This window comes from Buteo buteo, chromosome 23 (assembly GCF_964188355.1).
Source record: "Buteo buteo chromosome 23, bButBut1.hap1.1, whole genome shotgun sequence".
NCBI lineage: Eukaryota > Metazoa > Chordata > Aves > Accipitriformes > Accipitridae > Buteo > Buteo buteo.
Genome location: NC_134193.1, coordinates 4,054,274 through 4,075,112, shown reverse-complemented (window position 1 = coordinate 4,075,112; position 20,839 = coordinate 4,054,274). Strand labels below are relative to the sequence as shown.

At 53.2% G+C, this 20,839-nt stretch overlaps 3 protein-coding genes across 5 annotated transcripts in view; 1 reads left to right on the top strand and 2 right to left on the bottom strand.

Annotated features, from left to right (window-relative positions):
- Positions 1-148: 148 nt before the first annotated feature.
- LOC142043628 (uncharacterized) lies at positions 149-10,978 on the bottom strand. The gene is made up of 15 exons (XM_075055015.1): positions 10,845-10,978; positions 5,266-5,382; positions 4,860-4,973; positions 4,494-4,652; positions 4,241-4,402; positions 3,991-4,152; positions 3,680-3,768; positions 3,342-3,478; positions 3,069-3,208; positions 2,828-2,959; positions 2,420-2,536; positions 2,074-2,286; positions 1,781-1,939; positions 1,045-1,152; positions 149-704 (listed from the first exon to the last, which is right to left on the bottom strand). The coding sequence occupies exons 2-15, from the start codon at positions 5,314-5,316 to the stop codon at positions 522-524; spliced, it is 1,926 nt and encodes a 641-aa protein (XP_074911116.1). The 5' UTR covers positions 5,317-5,382; positions 10,845-10,978; the 3' UTR covers positions 149-521.
- Positions 10,979-11,062: 84 nt separating this feature from the next.
- Positions 11,063-12,106, top strand: TOMM6 (translocase of outer mitochondrial membrane 6). Its single transcript, XM_075055652.1, has 3 exons — positions 11,063-11,220; positions 11,292-11,393; positions 11,774-12,106. Exons 1-2 carry the CDS (start codon positions 11,102-11,104, stop codon positions 11,386-11,388), a joined length of 216 nt encoding a protein of 71 aa, XP_074911753.1. The 5' UTR covers positions 11,063-11,101; the 3' UTR covers positions 11,389-11,393; positions 11,774-12,106.
- A 141-nt stretch (positions 12,107-12,247) lies between these two features.
- The window catches only part of USP49 (ubiquitin specific peptidase 49), a 34,170-nt gene continuing 25,578 nt past the window's right edge, over positions 12,248-20,839 (bottom strand). For 2 of the 3 annotated variants that reach the window (XM_075055647.1, XM_075055645.1), the window contains 3 exons: positions 20,236-20,814; positions 18,984-19,041; positions 12,248-12,834 (listed from right to left, as the gene is read on the bottom strand). In XM_075055647.1, the coding sequence (XP_074911748.1) occupies positions 20,624-20,814 (191 nt within the window). In that variant the 3' untranslated portion in view covers positions 12,248-12,834; positions 18,984-19,041; positions 20,236-20,623. Of the gene's footprint in view, positions 12,835-18,983; positions 19,101-20,235; positions 20,815-20,839 lie in introns of all 3 variants that reach the window. The other variant, XM_075055646.1, reaches the window with a different exon arrangement.

The following is a 20,839-nucleotide window of genomic DNA, read 5'->3' as shown; positions in this document are numbered from 1 at the left end:
TGCGGCCAGAGGAACGTGAGACCCAGGGGCAGCTGCTGCCCTCTGCCACAGCCGGGGGGGTCCCCCACAGTGGGTTCACTGTGGGACCCCTCCCTCACCAGCCCCAGGAGAGCGGGACCAGAACAACAGCAGAGCGAGGGGTGCATACATCACAGCTGGTTTATTTTTAGATTTAAAACCAAGAACAAACCCCAGGGTTTCGAGGTACATCCCTGTGAACCAGGAATGGAGCGAGGAGCCGGGGAGCTCCCCACATCCGCTGTCCCTCCCATCACCCTCCAGTAAAACCAGCTCCCCCTTTTGCTGCACAAACAGGTCTGGGCAGGGCTAAAACTAAGCAGCCCCCTCCTCCTCCATTCCCAAGAGAGATGGCGAGACTGTGCCAACGTGTCCGTATCGCCTCGACCCGAGGGCTCGGCCCCATCGCGAGCGCCCCGCTGCACGGGCACAGCCCCCCCATCACCCCCCTCTAACCCCGGGTGGTGAGAGGGGGTGTCCGTCCGCTCACCCCGGCCCCCCCCTCAGCGGCTGAGGGTGGCCGAGTCATAGCTGTCGATGAAATCCTCCAGCTCCTGGAGGTGATGGATCCGGCCCTGGCGGAGGTTGGCTCTCAGCGCCAGCCCCAGCGCCGCCTCCATGGAGGGCTCCTTCTGCAGCAGCATCGTGGCCACCACCGCGATGGTCAGGCTGAACTGCTGGTACGACTGCAGGGGAGCGGCACGGAGTCAGCACGGGGCACCCCAAAACCTCTCTGCCAGCAGCATGCAATCCCCCCTCTAGGGATATCTTTTCCCTCGGTGCTGGTCCATGAACCCCCCCACACCAGTTTCTGAGCCTCTGCAAACCCCTTCTTGCCCACAAGCACCTTCCCCTGCAACCACCGCCACCAGGAGGGGTTTCTCCCCCGTGACCCCAAAAATGCCAAATTCACGTCACCCGGCATCGCTTCTCCTCCCCGGTTCAAAGGGTCCTTGGATGAGCCCCCCCACCCTGCAGCTGGTCCCAGACTTCCATGCGCCTCAGCCAGGGGCCACCAGGACTCACCAGCTCGATCTCCTCCTTCCTGGCGAGGACGGCGGCGGAGCGGAGGTCCGTGCTGGCCGGGGAGGGTGGCGGGAGCGTGGAGCAGAGCTGGTGCTGGCTGTCTGCAGCCTGGGTGGTGGAAAAGGCGAGGAAGGGTCAGACGCTTTGAAGGAGAGAGGGATTGGGCAAGGTTGGGGCCAAACTAGGGCTGCCAGTACCGATTACTAGCCAAGGACTAGGCAACCTGTGGGGGGACCCGCCGGGACCTTGGGTCCCCGGGGTGCTGGTTTGCCACCCCTCCCTCGGATGCAAGAGCTGCCCCCAGCTCCCCCCTCTGCCCCAGCCCCGGCAGCGTCACCGCCGAGAGCCGCGATAGCAGATTTCTCTTCCCCATTAGGCAGTAATTAAGCTGCTCTGCAATGCTCTCATTTCCTTCGTTAAAGCTTGAGTCCCGGGGTCGTTCACGCTCCAGCACGCTCTCAAGCCTCTAGTTATTTTTTTGGCCTTTCTCCCAGCTGTCTCCCATTTATCGGCATCTCCGGCACAGCTGGCACCAGGGCTGACACGGGCTCTGCCTCCAGACAAAGCAGCACTTTAACCCCAGCCCGTAATCCTGCAAACGGGGAGCCCAGAGCGGTCCCACTCGGCTGTTCCTGGGCTACATCAGTATCCCTCAAGCCCACGGCACCTGCGCCACGTGGGCACCCGGGAATGCCTCAGGGCAAGCGTGGGGGAGCAGAGGCACCCAACCCCGTACCGGTTCCATCTCAGCGGACCCAGGAGGGTGCTGGGTCCCCGGTGAGGTCTCTGGCGCAGCACAGATATCAGAGCAAGCCTGGCTGGGCTGTGTGTCAGGCTCCACGGTAGCTCCCGGCAGGACCTGCGAGTTGTCGGATGGCTGAAGGACACCGAGAAGCTGCGGGAGAGAAAGTGGCTGGGGGAGGAAGGCAGCCACCAGCACATCCCCTGCCCGCAGCAGTGGCCTCGATGGGCTCTCACCCGGGGTGGGGGGACACGCTGCGGAGCTGCCCACCATGCACCGAGACCCACCTCATCGCAGGCAGCTTCTCCCTTGGCTTCTTCAGCTCCATTCTGCAGATGCTGCTCTCCCCTGGAGCACAGGCAGAGCTCAGCACCCGCCTCTCCAGCAGAGCTGGCCGCGGCGTGGACCTTCCCGGCAGGTTCCGGAGGGGCTGTTGGACTGTGGGGATGTGACCCACCACCTGCACCAGCCTCAGGGACACTTGGGCTGCACGGCTCTACCTGTGCAAAGCATTACAGTTGCATTGCAGAGTCCATGGCAAGGGGAAAAAGGGGCTTGCAAAGGGGACTGCAAGCTCCCACCTCCCCCTTGGTACTGCTTTTAGGTGGGAAGAGGAGATGCCTTAATTCATACCTCAAGTTGCTCCCCCGTCCCAGCAGGGCTCTCCTCCGGCGAGGCTGGCTCTGTTTTCAAAGCTGTTTCCACTTGGCTGTGGCTGCCTGCAGGTTTCTGCCTGGCTCCTGGCTCGACCTGGGGACATGCAACGATGTGAGGCCGGGACACGTGTCTGTCCTGGGGAGATAAGCTGGGGGACGGGACTGACGGGGTGCTAAAACCCAAAGGAAACCACAGGGCTTTGCAGCCTGGGAGAAGAGTCAGAAAAACTTCCGTGCCTGACAAAGAGACAGCAAGATGAAGAGCAAAAGGGCTGGATGAGAGAGAGAAGGAAGACGTTACACTGGCTGAAGAGACCCCCTGAGCCAGGCACCTCTAGGGGTGCGAGCATCCCTGCCTTTCCCCAGGAGAGTGGTGCTCTCCTACCGACGTCGCTTCTGCTGCCTGCTCCGGCTCTGCAGCCTCTGTCGCAGCCCGGGAATCAGTGGCCGGGCTCTTCTGAGGGCTGCTGGCCGGTCTGGGGGGCTCCGGGATCTTCTTGCTCGCTGCCGGTGGGCCCTGGGGGAAACCACGCTGGTTAGGGGCATGGCGGCACCACGCAGGGCTCAGACCGTGCAAACTCGAGTCACTGCTGGGTGCTGGGGCAGGGAGGGTAAAAATCCACAACCTGAGCCGTCTGCTTCCCGCTTAGCGCACCACCTTTGCAGGACATAAGCGACTGGGGAGAAGAAGAGCGCCGCTGCTCTTTGACTCCCGGCTGGCTTGTCCCAGGGAGGGAATGAAAGGACTTGCAGAACGGCCGATTCTCTGCAGAGCGAGAAACACAATGGGAGCGACTCCTCGCTCTGCCCGAGGAGATGCTGGCGAGCACCAAGGAGATGCTGGCGAGCACGAGCACAGCGGCGTGGGACCCCTTGCATCATACAGCGTTGGCACAAACCTCTGGAGGGCCAGGAACATGGAAGGCGCTGGACCAAGGTTAACTCTCGGTGGCCACGGCGAAGGCGTTTGCTGCGTTTCACACCCAGGCCACGATAGCCCCAGGACGGGTAGCCATCCTGAAAACCGCCTGGCTCCCTGCAGGAGCAAAGGCAGCCCCAGGGCGGGGATTTAGGCTGGAAGGGGTCTCCGGTGCAACCCCCCCCACACACCCTGAGCAGGGCCAGCTTCAGCACTGCATCCCCCCTTGGCTGTGCACTGGAGCAGAGCGTGGTCCCAGCACCCCTGCTCACCACCCCACTGCCGCACGGTCCCCCCACCCTCAGCACGGCCACCCACCCTGGCACGCTGGCGGGGGGGCACAGTGGGTGCTGTTCCTCGCCGGGAAATTCAGACCAGGCAGAGCAGCTGGGGCCAGACCACGGCTCCTGCGGGGAAAGGGGTGGGTTTAGACACAGAGCAGGACAGGGGATGCTGCGACTGCAAAGCAGAGAAGCCAGGCTGCCGCTGCTCCCAGTGCCGCGCAGAGAAACCCATCCCCATGCACTGTCCTTGTCACCAGGGCAGCGAACGGCCCCTGCCTCATTTCACCCGCTCCCTGCCCTTGGTCCCACGGCCGCTGCCAGCCTCCCAGCCCACCAGCCCCTCACCCAGTGCCAGCCCTCTCTGAAGCAGTCCTCAGGTCCTTGGTTGTCTTCCCTGTCATTCCAATGGGGTGGTGGGTGACGGTCTTGGGGTGCCCATCTCCTGTCCTCCTCATTCCCATGGAAGTCAGCCGGGCCAGGGAAGTGTCCGGGGTCCCACGGACCGGGCTACAATGGCAAATCGTTGCCAGTGAGGACGGTGGCACACTGTGCGTAGCCATACAGCTGCCACCCCCTCAGCCCATCTCCCCCTCACCTGGTCCCAGTCCTCTCCGAAATAGTCCTCAGGTCCTTGATTGTCTTCTCTGTCATCCCAAGGGGGTGGCGGGGCACGGCTGTGGGTTGCCCATCTCCTGTCCTCCTCATGCCCATGGAAGTCGGCAGGGCCAGGGAAGGGTCTGGGGTCCCAGGGACCAGGCTGCAACAGCAAATCACTGCCAGTGAGGATGGTGGCACGCTGGGGGTAGCCACAGAGCTGCCACCCCCCCCCGGCCCATCTTCCCCCTCACCCGGTGCCAGCCCTCTCCAAAGAAGTCCTCAGGTCCTCCTCTGTCTTCTCTGTCATCCCAAGAGGGTGACGGGGGACAGTCGTGGGGCGCCCACCTGCCCTCCTCGTTCCCATGGAAGTCGGCAGGGCCAGGGAAGGGTCTGGGGTCCCACGGACGGCGCTGCAATGGCAAATGGTTGCTGGTGAGGACGGCAGCTCGCTGGGGTGTTTTGGTTTTGCTGCTGTTCCCCCTCCCCGCCACAGCCCTCGGCTCTTTCTGCCTCTCCTGCTCCTGGGGGAACCCCCAGCTTTGGCCACCCCAGACCTGTAGGTAAAATCCGACAGCACCCTCTCCCCTCGCTGCTCGCCCTGGCCCCTGCCCCCTTACCGGGCACCATCTGCCCCTGCCTCTCCTGTGCTGGTGCTCCCAGGGCGGCTCGTCCCAGACGTCCTGAGGGCCGTGAGCGTGGGGCGGTGGTGGTCCAGTCTGCCATGGACCGGGCTGCAGAGCAGGCACAGCAAGATGAAAGCAGGATGAGACCCTCACCTTCGCCCTTGCACTGGCTGGATGCTGAGCAGGGACGGGGAGCCAGGAACTCATCCGCCCTCCTCCCCTGGCCGAGGTCCCAGATGATTCCTAATTCTTCCCCATAATGCAGCGATGCTCTCCTGGCTCCTCAGCATTTCGAGCGATGGAGCAGCAAGCACCCATCTTGCCCCACAAAGCTCCTCCGCTCCCAACCACGCTGGCAGCCCCAGCTACGTGGCAGCAGGAAGGTTGCAAAACCACCTACCTCCCTGGAGCAGCCCAGGAATTCCCTCCTGCAGCCCACCGGTGAGAACATCTTGCCAAAACCTCGTCCTGGCCCCGGTCCCGGCGAGCAGAAGGTCCCGGGAGGGTCAGCACCCAGCTGCAAAAAGGAGAAGCATGGGTGAAAACACATCCCACAGGACGTCACTGCCGGTCAGGTGCCCCCGGCTCCGCTGAGCCCCGAGCACTGGGTCACCTCCAGAGCCACACGGCATCACCGCCGGCGAGGACACGCAGGAGATGGGTAAGCTGGGAGCCACACGGACCCGCTCCCCGTCCCAGGAGGGGATACGGGTCCTGGCAATGCCGGGGCTGCTCCCCTGGCATGGGGCACCCTGCCCCAAGCGGCTCCCCTTGCCCGTCCCAGCGTCCGCTTGCTCGCAGCCACGTTTCAATCGCCCTGTTGCAAACTGCACAGGTCACAGCACCCACAGCACCACCCCGCTATTGTCCCACCAAGTTTATCTATCCAAGCCACGGAATTGTCCTTGGCCGGTTTCTGGGACCAGTTCCTTATTTTCTCAGAAAACTGCTCTTGAGGAGCTATATGATAAGGTAATCAAGATTAGCACATCCTGCTTACTTAGCTCAATGTCTAGTTTCTGCACTTGTTACTGTGGTTATTACGGTTAAAAGCAGCTTAGTTACTAAGTTGTAGAGATCAATACATTTTAACAATCAACAGGTTTGATTAACAAATTGGTTATGCAGAGTTTATTACGCTGGCCGAGCCGTTCCCCCCTCCCCGGTGCCAGAGCAGGGACAAGCTGGGTGCCCCCCAGCCAGCCTGGCACTGCGGTGGGGTGCAAGCCCCGCTCCAGCTTGTCCCTTGCTGCTCCCATGGGACAGCCTGGCACAGTTTGGGCTCTCTCCTTAAGGGTGAGGGGGCTCAAACCCTGGGGAATGCAATGGGGCATTGCCCAGGGAAGCCTCGGTGGCTTCTTCACTGCTGGGCTGCGGCGGCTGCGTGGGTCAGAGCTCAGGGTTTATTGCAAGGGCCACCAGCCCAGGGAGCAGGGGATGCTCTGACCCAAAACCTGCCGACCCCAGCCCGGGCAGGGCACTGGGCTCCCAGAGCCACCAGGGAACACTCGCAGGCTCGACCCAGGCTGGCAGGAGTTAATGGCAGCACAGGCACCAGGCTTTGTCTCACCGATCTGCGGGGAACACCCCAGGGCAGCACCGAGAGGAAAAGAGAGAAAACAACACTTTTGTCCCCAAACGGAGGTTTTACCTGGCAGAGCAGTCCCAGGTGGCTCTGGAAAACGGCTCTCCTGCCCGGAGAGATGAAACACCAAGGAGCTTCGGATAGAGACCCCTGCACCCCTACCCAGCTCCCTGCAGCCCCTCACCCCTTGGACTGCCGGATCCCCCCCCCCCCCCCCCCCGTTTACTGAATGCAAGCCAATAACGAGCGGCTGCTGACGGCAGTCAGGTGCTAATTACCCCCCAGGGAGCTCCCCTGGAGCCCCTCCTGAGCACTTGATTTCCCTTCCCTGAAAGCCAAGCTGCGATGCCCTCCAGCAGGTTTTACTCCTGTCTGCAGACCCGTCTCCTTACACCGATTTCAGCTGCTGAGAAGAACGGGGGAAGCACAGACGGGGCCCCCAGACCCCCCCTCATTTCCCCAGGGCTGCACAGACCCCAGGCAGCACCTCTTCTCAAACCGGCCTCTGATAACCAGGTTATTTAATTCCTCCGGTTATTTAAAATCCCTCAGCAAACCTGGTTTAAAGCAGAACTTGATGCAAACTCTGTGCTGCACCAGCCTCTGGGTGCAGCCCCTGTTCCTGCTCCGTCCCTGCCTCTGCGGCTCCACAGTGCAAGGAGGGGGGAACCCTGCACCCCCAGGGCATGGAGCACCCATGCAAGGAGGGACCCTGGACCCCCAGGGCATGGAGCAGCCATGCAAGGGGAAACCCTGCACCCCCAGGGCGTGGAGCACCCATCCAAGGAGGGACCCTGGACCCCCAGGGCATGGAGCACCCATGCAAGGGGGGAACCCTGCATCCCCATGGCATGGAGCACCCATGCAAGGGGGGACCCTGCATCCCCATGGCACTGAGCATCCATGCAGCCCCACATCCCCAGTGGCTGCCACCATCCAGCTCCAGCATCACTGGGATCGGCCACATGGTCCCCGAGATGCTCCCAGCCTTGTGCCAGGGGATTTGGGGGAGCAGGACCCCCCGGGGCTACAGCACAGCCTGCAGGGACGAGGAGGGGAAGGAGAAGGGTGAGAGGGTCTGCAGAGCGTGGTGACCCCGGCAAGGACGCTGCCATCGCACCCACCTTTGCCGACGCCGGGAGGCCGAGGAGCGGCGTGCCCAGCACCCCGCTCCCCGCAGGGGCAGCCCCGCTCACCGGGCACGGCTGGTTCCAGCACCGGGGTGGGCAGGAGGCTGCGGCTCAGTGCCAGCGGGTTCACCGAGAGCTGCTCCGGGTCGACATGTGGCTGAAGCTGCCCGTGTCCGTTCACCCTCTAGCACCGCAGAGGGGTCTGATCCCTGCTCGCAGCATCGCTACCTCCCAGCAGCCCCAGGGACAAGAGCCCGCTGCGGCTCCGAGGGTTTCCCGAGCTCGCTGCCGGTCCGACGTATCACCTCCTGGGGCAGCCAGGCACTGGGCACCTCTGCCAGGCACCTACAGCATCTCCTCCTCCCTATTTCCCTGCGTTCCCATGGGGAACAGCATGCCCAGGAGTTCGTTAGCACTGGCCAGATGCACCAGTACAAGGTACGGACATCTCGCTCGGCCCCGCGACGAGCTGGATCACCTTCCCGATGCTTAAGGAACATCTGCGTTGTGTCAGGGTCTGACAGCAGTGGGAGGTTTTGCTGGGGCCTGGGAATGCTTTGATAGCAAAGCCGGTTCGAACTCGTCTGCCCAGCAATGCAACCTCCTGCACCGACATGGAGCACAAAGACGAGTTTGTGACCTTGCAGGAAGAAGGGAGGAGATAAGGGAAAACAGGGAGGCTCGGGGTGAGCTCACTGACGCCAAATGTTAGCAAAGGAAGAGATAAAAGGCAAAGCCCGAAGTCTGAGGTGCAGTAAAATCCTTCAAAGACAGCAAACGAGCGGTGCTGTTTGTGGGGACGGGGCAGCCCGTGGCCCATCGGAGCTGGCTGCTTCGCAACGCTGCTCCCACCGGGCAGATAACACAGAGCTTTCCAGCTGGTCGGTTAATTATAGTCTCTAATAGCTATAAATCAATTAACTAAGTGGGTGGATCAATTAGCTCTTTGGGATATGGGAAAGGAATCCAGCAGCAGGGACAAACGTGGCTGCAGCCTGGATGGCCGGCGTTGCAGTACGTCCCCCTGGAGAGCCGAGTGGCTCCACAACCCCACCGCTCCTCGGCTGGTGCACGTCTTCTTATCACAGCCTGGCTCGGTCACCTGGGCGTCCCCAAATCGGAGAACTAGCTCTCAGGGAGCAGGGAAATAGGAGTAATAGGAAAGCTATGGTAATTGCTAGGAATTCTGTGTAAGGATAAGCTACTCTGCTTGCTAAAATCTTTATATAATAATAATAAACCTCTCGTAACTACAACCCTGTGGCCAGTTCTCCTTCCACAACGGATCCTTAAAAGAACCTGCCCATCCCCGAAGCATCAGGTGACATACAGCGCACCCCAAAAAGTGCAAACCACGTCGGGTTTGGGGCTCCACAGGGAACACCTCTGCTCAGGCCGGGTTACTTTTAGCAGGTCTCGGTCCTCCCATCTGCTTTTTCCAGGCAGAAGAGCTCCGGCGCAGAACACAAGAGCTGGTGCAGGGCTGAGGCTCCGTCTCGGTTCACCGATCCGGTTCCAGCTCGCCCAGCAAACGCCCTGTCGCACTGGTAACCAGCCGTCACAGTGACCCCGGCTGCTCCGTCCCGAATTGTTTGCTGTGGGGCCACATGGGCACGGTAATATATAATCTGCTGTCAAAGACTGTGGAAATCGAGTCAGGGACGGCCGCAATTACAGCGAGATTAGTACGAGGGCACTGAGAACGGGTGATGGATGCCCAGGTAAGCACCAGTGTAAGGTGCCCTGGCAGCAGGTACGTGTGGAAGGCTTAATGGCACTAATGAGGCGACTTTTGCTGCCGGGACGTCCCCTCCTGATGGAAACGGGCACCTCCCGGGGAAGGCGGTGATGCCTGGGGTGGCCGAGAGCTTTTTTTCCCAAAAAGCTGCGAAGGCTGAGATGGGGGCTGCCAGGAGAAGGGGAGCGGGCTAAGGAAAGGGCAGACCCCGCTGGGGGCAGCGGGCTCACGGTGGGATGGGGGGGGAGAGCGGATAGAGATCGGTGATCCAGAGTGACAGAGCAGGAAGGAGGGAGCCGAAGGGAGGATTTGGGAAGGAGGAACAGAACGAAGAAGGTTCAGGCGCAGGCAAGGGGGGGACAGAGGAAACGGGAGAGACGTTTGTCCAGAATGCCACCGCTGCAACACCGTCCTGCCCACGGGTACCGCCGGTGCTTACTGCGGAGCGCTGTCCTGTGGGGCGCAGCGGCGGTGGCGGCTACAACCGTCCTGGCTCCGGGATCCAACACCTGCACCTGGAAAAGTCACAGTCAGACAAGAAGAGGGGTACCTGCCTGTAATCGACAGGGAACCAAGTTGTTCCCTGACATTGTGTAATTCGTGTTGAATTAAAAGAAGACAATAAGGCTTACGTACCAATCGGGAAGGGGGAAGGGACATATTGTGATTGAGCAAATGCTTTGTGTAAAGAGCAAGGCTGGCTTAAATGTTGCGTAGAGGTCACGGGAAAAGGGCAACAGCTATAATTTACCAGATAAGGGGGTTAACTCTGCCACGACTGCACTTCTCTACATCACAAGATACTCCCCCTCGAGAAGATCGACCGAATCTGCCCTGTAACGAACCTACACGAGTGAAGAAAGAGGAAGCGGGACAAGGCGGAGACTTACAAGAGAGGGTACACGAACTGTGTAAAAGGAATGTAACTATAACAGGAAGGCGCGAGCCGTTGGTGGAGCGCTGACTTCCCGGCCGCCCAGCGCTGCTTGCTTGCTATTCTCAATAAATAGATGAATTCTATATAAAATTGACTCTGTCGATTTATAACACTGCCCGCAGCCCGGCCGGGGTCACGGCCCACGCAGCGTTTCAGGCATTCCCTCGCTTTCCACGCGTTTTTCCCCGTATCTTCTCTTCCCCCTCCCGCCCTCCCCGCAGCACCAACGACCCCCGAGGCCGGTTGCCCTCCCCGCCGCTGGGCAAACCCGGTTCCCCGGAACCCCCAGCCCAACTCGTGCGTGGGCTCAGCCCCCCGGAGAGGGGGTGCCACGGGGCTTCACCTGCCTGTACGGCGGAGACATGCGCAAGGACCGGCGCTGGTTTGGATTTTTCCGAGAAAGCAGCACCGGCTAAAAACAACTTTGCGAGGAGCCGAAGTGTGCAAAACCCACCCCCCCACCACCCCTCCCCGCTTCCTGCAAGCGTGCAAGGGGCGATGCCGGCGCCGGGGGCTGCGTTTGCCGGTGCCATCCCGCAGATAAAACCACACACACACACACACACACCAGCCCCCCACCCCCCCACACCTTGCACGGGCAGCCACGGGAAGACACACGCTTCGTGCAAGGCCGCCCCGCCGGGGTTGCACGTTGTTGCTGCTGCTGTTGCACGGGGGCCGCGCCGCTCGCACGCGGATCTCCCGGCACGCGGGCGGCGCCCCCGCGCGCGCCGGCCGGCCGGCCGCCCCTCCCCTCCCCTCCCCTCCTCCGCCCCGCCGCGCCGCGCGCCGGAAGTGACGATCTGGCGCGGCGGCGGGAGTGAGGTGAGGTGAGGCTGAGGCGGCATGGCGGCGGCGGCGGCGGCGGGAGGAGGAGGAGGAGGAGCGGGGGCCGCGCCGCAGGGGCTGCGCGGGTGGTTGCGGAGCGCTTACCGCTTCGCCACCGATCGGAACGATTTTCGCAGGTGGGTGCTGTGTGTGTGTGGGGGGGGGGGGAGGAGCGGGAGCCAGCGCTGCCCGTTTCTTTCTCTCTCAGGAACCTGCTGGTGAACCTGGGGCTTTTCGCCGCTGGAGTCTGGGTCGCCCGGAATCTGACGGACATCGACCTGATGGCCCCGCAACCCGTCCCGTAGCGGCGGTGAGTCCTCGGGGAGCGAGCGGGGACGGGGGTGTCCCGGGAGGCCGCAGGGACAAGGGGCCGCCGGCCGACCGGGAGCTGCTGCGCTTCTTTCTAAAACTTGTCTGTGGCTACCGGTGACCCAACGCTGGCGACCACGGGCGTGTGCCCGTGCTGGTAGACCCCCCCCCCCCCCCGGGAAGGGGGTGTCACCGTGCGAGGTGACCAAATTAACGAGCTACACGAAGGACTAAAACCACGAGCACTCGCTGGCACCAGGAGGACTAAAGCCTAAAGCGATCTCATTTATACAGAAAGTTGCAAAGCTGTGTTAAATTGCCATATGCCAGCAGACTAGGCTAGAAACAACCTTGTCTAACTCTGCTTAATTGCTGGCCTAGGAAAGAAATAGAACCGCAAGGGAGAAGAGCTCGCCCCCCACACACACGAGGACCAGAAGAGATGCGTTTAGCCATGCCGTTACGAGTCTCCATACGTTCACGCGAGTATGTTCTGTTCTTCTCTGCAGAGCTGCTACTCACACTTCAAAGCTGTCATGCTTGAAGCAGTGACTGGGGGGGAAGTTTTAAGTGTGAGAGGGAGAATTTATTTCCAATTTGTTCTGCAAGGCACAATGAGAGTAGTTTTCTCAAGGATGTGAAGTCATTGTGCGTGGAATTTTCTTCTGTACCCCCATCTCGATGTTTATTAAAGTATGTAGAATAATGACATAACCCACTGGAATTTCATTTTTTTTAATAAGAAACTTCAGCTTACAAAAACAAGGTGTAAAAAGAGTAAAGATTTACAAAAAATCATAAAAACATGATTTATATTTCACACCCGAAAGACAAAGGAACAAGTCCAGTCCTGGGTTGTAAGCAGGACCCATCAGCTACTTATTCAAAGGAAAAAACAAAACTGTGACAAGCCCTAGGTAAACTCTAACCACCAGAAGGTTTCCTGGGTAATGTCCGGATGGGATAAAGCTGGGACACTTACTGTAAAGGAATGATGACTGTGTGTGGGAAGAAGCCGCCATTTGGTGTTGCATAGCATTTTAGTGCCCTGGACTGAGACCACAGCTTGCCGTTACCAACTTTAAAGTCCAGCTGTGGGTGGTGAGGCTGGTCGGGGGACAGTGAAAGCACCACGCGAGGCTGACGTGGGAGCTGCGGGTCGGATTTACTCTGATGTGTTACACGACAGCTCCTCCAAGATGCTATTTGTAGAGCAGAATAACTTCCCAGCCCTGAGCATTACGGCAGTAGGACTGCAACATGGCTTCAGATTCTTTGGACGGTTACGCATGGGTTTTTAGTTTAAGACATTCTTCTGAAGTAGCGCTGCCTCCACGTTTTGTGACGGAGAACTGCCCCCTTACCTGCCCCAGAGAGAAACTCGTTCCACTACCGATACAGATTCTTAAAAATGCTGTTTTCAAAGCGGGTATTTTAACATCCTGTAAAGAAATTAAGTTCTTTTGAAGTATGGATAATCCAAGCTATGCAGAAACAGTTTCTGCAGGAAAAGGGGATTAATTTGAACATTAAGTCATTTTATAGTTAATCTTAGTTTTGATTTAGAACACACTAATCTCCTCCCGAGGCCTGGGTTCAGGCAGGGGGCAGTTCATGCAGTTAAGTACATAAGGCTGCCATAGGTGACTTATTGGATGTTGTCTTAACAAACCTCGATTAAAATAAAAGCTGCTGAACCTGCGATTAGGAGCAGCATGCTTGCACCAAGCTGCAAGACAGCTGGACAGACTGCCAGAAACATTCAGTAATTAATTGGATTCTCTTGTCACTTGCTGCTGCCTGGGAGTGTCCTTGAAGCAAAGGCAGTCTCATTCATGAGCACAGCATGGCATACATCAGCTTAAGTCATTAGTGACGTTAAGTACCAGAAACTCGAAGCAGAAACTAGAGGCTCCTCTGACTTAAAGTCCCCACAGAAACCACTGAAAAATCAGGAAACCCACCCAAGCTCCAGCCTGGCTCCTCACCCAAGAAAGCAGCGCAGCATTTCGCTCCTGTCTTCGCAAGGGCTGCCAGGGGATTTCATACCGAGGGAAAACTTGCTTGTCTTCTGTCTAGCCTCTGCCAACAGCACCCTTCCAGCAACCTTAACTTGGAGCAGGATTAACTTTTTTAAAGTGCTGAAGATTAGCTTTAATTCTGCCCTTATTCAAGTCAAGAGTGAAGCTTCCAGGGCATTAGCAGAAGTGGGGTCTCCCCAGCAGCATCCTGCCCAAGCCCATCACACCTTAAGGGAGCTTGCCCGGGCAGCACTCCTCTCGGAGAAGCTGTTTGAAGTTTCTAAGCTGTGTTTAATTTTCTTTTATGGAAAGGCAGACCTGTAAAAAAAAGTTTTACTGGAAACAAACTTAACCACTTCTTCCTTCCCTGTAAACTGCTCATTAGATGTATAGAAGGCTGTGGCTTGAAGAATTTGTGACTGCTTAACCAAAGCTGAAGTTAAGCAGGGAAAAAATAGGACCTCATTCTCTTTCACAGGGGCTCCAGGTTGCCAGTGGTAAGTTACTGTACTTTACACATCTGATAACCTAGGTGAAAGGTTGGGTTTCACATGGAAATATGTGGTTCATCTTGTAGCAGTAGGAAATAGCCTTAAGGGCCAGGCCTAGCAATGTCATTTAATAAACGTAAGGAGAGTGAAGATGACACTTGCTATGAAAATGCCATTCCTAAATCAGAGGTGTGGAGTTAGGCAGCCCCAACACTACGCTAACTGTGCAAAAGAGAAGGAGCCTCACGGGCGGTTATCCTAATTTCTCAGCTACCGATTCTGTTCAGTGGTGCACCACGAGCCTGTGGTGACATTATTCACGTGCATAGCTCTAGCCTGCCCATGCTATCATACATTCTTTAACCTTGCCTAGCCACCACCGTGGCACAGATTCATACTAACACGGTTGTAGCAGTACAAATTATCCCCATGGTACAGATATGGTTATCTAAGGAAATAAGGCTAGCCTAAGTACTTTACACTTAACCCTGCCCACACTGAAGGGATGTGGTTGTTCCTCTTTAGCAGGAGCAACATCCAGAAGCCCCACGCTCCCCAAAAGACATGCTCACACAGAAAGTGGCTGTAAAAGCAGGAACAGAAACAAAAGAAGGCCTTTACTACTCCAGACTCCACCAAGCCCTAGTGTGACAAGCCAGGGTGCAGCACTTCAGCATGGAAAAAAAATCAAATTCACCACCTGCCACCTCTATAGGAAGTATGTTACAAAGGCTTAAAAGTTACAAATTGGATGAAGTCATCAACTGTATCATCTCCTTTCTCAGTTCCAGTTATGCAAAGCATTTACAGTGACACTGCGGGCTTTAAGTAGGTAGCTCCTTTAAAAAACTTGAGAATTTGGGGTACTGTTCCTTAGGAACTGTAGTATCTAATGGAAAGCACCATTCATTTTGCCAGTATGAGGCTACTGATAGAGAAAGTTTTCGCCACAAAAACAATAGGAGGTTGCTGCTAACGAGACTGCGTTTGGATTTTATTAATGTCTCTGCCTGCAGAACATGCAATCCTCTAACATACGAGGTCCCCTTATCAGACACTTCCTGTCTCTAGAATTTTAAACTTAGACCACAGCTTATTGCTGTGGTTGGCTTGGCTTGCTTTTTACTGGTTGTTTCATTCATCCCAACTCCTTCCCTACCCTCAGACTGCACAAAATCAGTAAGTAGTGCAGCAGTTCAACAAGAACCCTAAGGGTACAGCACTTTGCTCTAACTGCAATGCATTCTGTATCATGCACAAGCTTCAGAACAATAAATAGTTAATAGTGGTTAAAGTCAGTCCTGGGCCCTTTTTTTTTCTCTCCCCTACCCCCTCAATTCCCCTTTTGGAAATGTACATTGCAAAGCTCATTTGTAAGACTTAAGAACTCTTCTGAAAGAATTTTGGCCCACCATCCTTTAAACAAGTGGAACCCATACACACACGCACAAAATAAAAATCAGTACAACAGAAGGAGCGGCCTAAAGGCATACCCCCTCAAATCAACTAAGACAAATAATCACTAGTTGGTACAGGTAACTAATGTATGTAACTTTTGATCATTTAAACGTCTGGTTTTATAAATTTAGAAGCTTGCTAGAATGCTTCACATTCCCATCTGCAATAAACAGGTATCAATATTAATGTAATAGACACCAAAAAACCCACTGAATTGAGGTTTATATTCCCACAGGCAATAAATTCTCAACGTAAGTCTGCCCTATCTGATCTCAAACCCGCTGAAGGGATTAGACGCACACAAAAAGGCAGTGTTCAGAGCTGGTGCTTGGATTTTACTATTTACTTTGAAGAAGGGACACTTGGCCACCCTACACAACTGCATCTATTGCATATTAAATTTCCGCAGGCATGCTTTTGCTCACGTGTGGAAGTATTTGCTAGGCTGCTAAGGAGACCTGTGCAAACACTGCCATGACAAGGGGAACTGTATTTTTTGCTTTTCTAAACTAGCAGTTAGCATTAGATTTGTAACAGAAGGTGCTTCCCAAAGCTACTGCTACTCTAGCAAAAACCCCACTGGAGTTTTTATTCCTTGCTCTATGCTACATGCTCTGACAGACGTCAACTTAGTGACCTGACTGGAGGGGTCTGGATGACATAAGAAAATCTAAAAAGCCAGATCTAATCTGCCTTTGAACAAGATGTTATTTGAATTATTACAAATACAGAGATTTCAAACGTGTAACACTAAAATACTAGCCTCTGAGCTTGCTGGTAAACTTCATTCGCATACAGATAGGAAATGTAAAAATGTCAGCGATACTGAGTACTTGTAAAAACACACAAATCTGTCTGCTGCTTCAGTCAGGAGGGGGGAATTCATGACTTATTTCCCAACGTTTCTGTCCCATGCAAAACATTATTGGATACAAGGCACCAAATCTATGGAATCATACAAAATTACTTCACACAACTGTATTGGCAGGTAAAACTTATCTCCCTGTCTCTTCCTCATGTGGTTCTCATTCTGCAACACCACTGGCTTCCGCTGCAGCTCATCCCAGGGTAATCTGGCAACAGCCAGAAGTTTCATTAGTCTCTCTCATTGGGATGCAATTAAGCATATTCAGGCCTGGGGACATTACAATCAATAAAAGTGTTTCTAAATTACCACCAAGACAGTATTTATGCTAGAAGCCTTGCCTTCTAAAACAAAAAAACCCCACCCTGATAGCAAGTCCATAGGACACACTTAATGCTTTTACCATTTCCATTTTCATCCCTACACTCAAAAAAATGTCTGGAAGTCCCTAAGTAACTGGGGGTGGTACTGCCACCCAGAAAAGTCTGACGTCAAGCATTTAATATGCATTATTCCATTTGCTGCCTCACATTAACAACTTCAAAGCCAGACCAGAGAATTGTTCTGTTCAGAACTAACAGGGAAAAAAATTGTTTTTTTCAGTGCTTTGCAGACAAACTGTTTTTGCAGTATGCATAGTTTAACTGGGGAATACAGGCAGTAAAGGGATAACAAAGGCAAATTTATGTACCTAACTTGCTAGCGGAATAAGGTTAGCTAAAATAAAGTGGTTTCCAACAACTACAGCAGATGCTGTATCATACCTGGCCATGAACACATTAAGATTATTCATTCTTAAGAACATAAAATTAAGGAACGCCTATTTACTTACAAGTTGAATGGAATAAGGATATGCTGGGAACAGTTCTGTCCCGAAGGCTGCATAATCAGGAGCCTGACAGTCTGCCAGCGTAGAGTGGCTTCCTACACCTTCAGACAATAACCTGCAAGTTGCCAAGAACCTCGTGCTTGCTGTGAGCATCTCTCAGGGCAACTGACTCCTTGCTACAAGACTGGAACCCTAGTACAGGAATCCCACTACATAGAGAAACCAATTCTGCTCCCAGCTGTACCAAAATAAAGGTTTTTGTTGCAGACACTTAGCTTGCAGCTCACACCTACAGCCACTGAACTCCACACATGAGTTAAGTTACATCATCTGCCTGTGTGTTTGCAGAAGCAGAGCCTAAACCTGGAATTATTCTAAATATGCATCAGTGTATAGGCAGGATTTGAAGCCATACTGTTAAAGAAGGGAAAAAGTTTGCTTTACGGGCTACCCTTGGTCAGACATGCACTTAAATGGGCTTCACTGTAATTGCAAGTAGTATTTTCATCTTACTGATGTAAAAAGGTAACTTCCAATCAGAATTTCTGGCAACCAGGACACTATAAAACAGTGTCCACCATGAAGGGAGCATTGGGCTATGCTTATATAAAGAAGCCTGCACTAGACAAATATAAACCAAACAGCATAAAAAATGCTATACGCTATCGCTTCCAAATAAAAGCTAAATATTACAGAAACCTCACAGTGTTGGAAAAAGCAAGTTTATTTACTTTGAAGTATAATTCATTCCTTCCCTATCAGGGCAATCATTTTTCTGACTGCAGTATCTCCACATCTCAGCACAACTAGGCTAGCGTCACATGGAGAGGCCACTAATGTCAAAAGATGTCACCAGCAAATGCTACAAAATCTGCTTGGGTAATCAGATGCAGCAACAGCTACAGGTACGCTCGCAGCTCCCCACTCCCCTCTGCAACCTAATCGATTCACGTGACAACTGTATTACTACCTGAATTCAAATATTAATGCAAAACACTCAGTCAAAAGATGAGCATTCATAGTGAAGAGTCTCAGCTCACTGCAGTAAGAACTAATGCTGCATTAAGGTTTGCCTTTCTATCAATTTTTTATATAAACAGGGCCAGCACGGCTAAGGGATTCAGAAAGTGAACGCACCATTTGGTAGTCATAGTAAACCATGACTGTCATTTAGAAGAATATAATCCTCTTAAAGGGTGGATAGGCCTGGAAGGACAGATGCACAGGGAAAAATACCAGTTTTCCCTTCCACCTCGTAGATTAAAAAGGCAATGTTAAGCACTATTTTTCCTTTAATTTTCTTTTCAAGACACACAGTCTTCACACAGCGTATGTTTTCCTCTAAAAAAGAATCCATCATGTATCTGATAATCACAAGCACTTGATTTTGATTCTTTCAGGAATGTCAACTTCTACCTGTGCTGAACTCAACTCAGCTTCCCCTGCAATCAGCAGTCAGATTTACTTCTATTGGATCTCAATTTGGCCTATTGCATTTTTATTAATTTTATTTACTGGTAGCACAAAAAAGCCCCTACCTAGTAAGTACATAGATATACACACATTCATAAGAAATCCTTCCAGACCCATCAATCAGTTCCCACAGGACTGTTTCAGACTGTCTTGTCTCCCCCAAAAATAGGAGCATATGATCTCAAACTTAATTGTCAAAAAGACAGTTTGTGTAGGCTCAAAAAGCAGCATGTTGCTCAGACATCAAGAAAGGGGAAACTTCAAGGACGGAGGAGACGTAGCGTGACACTGTGCTCTGACAAAATAAAAGTTTCTTGCTTGCTGTGCTCATCTCTGCACAGCTGAAGTGATTAACAGCAGCCAAAGTAAGAAAGACCAATTTGCCCATAGGACAGGAGATTAAAAGTCACAGTAGTGGCAGTGGAAAGAGAGGAACAGTATTTGGGAGACTTACCTCTTCACCCCCTCCAACAACAACGCAGGGTTGTCAGCGTGTGTCTGATGGGCAAATGCTGACAAGAATAAAAGGAGAAGAAGGAGGAAGAGAAACACACTTTCAGAACTTCTCTACCTGAAAATGGAACCAATTTTTTTGAAGAACCTGATATTTTAGATTACTTCACCTTTAACGACTTTAAAAAAGAACACCAAACCATCAAGACTGAAAGACGTCATGTCTCTTTGCAGTTACATATTCAGATTTGATTAAAACATGAAGTGTGAACAGCCAAACCCCAAATTATAAAAACACCTGAGGTGCAACTGTAGGCTGAGAAGTGACTATAAATAGTCAACTAAGGCCCTATGTTTCTCATAGAATTCTAAAATCAAGATGATTACAGATACAGACATTTTTGTAGCCTTTCAAACTCAACATGGAATCTGAGATTTAACTACATTCCTTCCCTTTATGTCCCAGCAGAAATAAAGACTTCACAGGCTGAATTCTGCTCACAACACCTGTGCAACCTCACTGCCTTCGGTTAGTCTGGGCCTTGGGTGACAACTGCAATTAATGAATATTTCCATTGCAGAAGCTGTAACAGAAGCTAGCTCTGTTTCCCACCACTGTGATATTACCACCACCCTGTTCCCCTGAGGAAAACAAGCCACACTTGTAAAAAAGTGCTAGTTTGCCAGTGTAAGATGCCTCTACGCCACCTGCTTCTGCTGCCACAGCTGTGCAAGCCAGGGCTAAGACTTCTTTATAATCCTGATGACAAAGTTATGCCAGCAGAAACCTGTAGTATAGGCTTTGTTTGTGCTGCCACTGTAAACAGATATGACACACAGGTACATTCCTGTTTTATTACAGGGTTTTTTGTTTTTTAAACGCACTTTTTCCAGAGCAGAACTGTTTTAAAATCACACTCCAAGTGAACTTAGCTGCCAATTAAGTTCAGCCCAGAGAATAAAACATCGAGTGTGCACACAGCCCCAGTAGTACTGAGAAAAAGAGCTGCTGACAAAGGTTGCCAGCCATGGGTTTGCCCTCAACCGACAGCAAAGAAACTGGTATCACAGAGATAGCTGAGGCCTGGGGGAGTATTTTCTCTGGTAGAAGAACATTAAACATTTCTCCAGCAAGAATGGCTCTCAGGGCAGTCAACTCCATCTACCCAACAACTGTTCAGATAAATACCTGGGTGACTGTGTGATTCAAACCCTGGAAATCTGAATGCCAATTAATGGGGAGGGTACCGTACCTGTTCCTTCTGGAGTTTTATCAGCATTACTAGGTACTGAAGGTTTTTGAAGCCAGTTGAATGCTTCTATTTCCTGGTTGTGCTGATTTGTTACATGCCTTACGCAATTCCTTTTTGATATGAGATGAATGATATACGGCATCAAACTTTCTCATTTCATTTTGTGAGCATAATTTTAACAACAAGATGCTTTAAAAACAAGATTCTGACTACAATCTTAGGTGTCAGAATTGCACAGCTCGATACGCTTTTCCAGACCCTGGGTGGCAAACTTCATGATCTGATTCCCTTCCTGCAGCGAGCCTTTTTTCCTACAAAGAGGAAAGATGGGAATGCCAATGGTTTTAAAAAAAAACTGAGACTGTTGATTGAGTTACAGAGCTCCCCATCATGGGAATGTCAGTCTTCTGTCCTTATCACTATTTTTGGACGGCACCTGAGCTTGGAGTTGTTTTTCTGAGATTCTTGCTTTGTCCTGCACTGTTCTTTGAGTGTAAAAAAGAATGTAGGCCTGGGTTTTGCACACCTCCTCCACGCTACATACATTCAGTTTGGAGTCATTGCAGTGGACCCAAAAACCTAGGAATCAAAGTGAGAAAGAGGA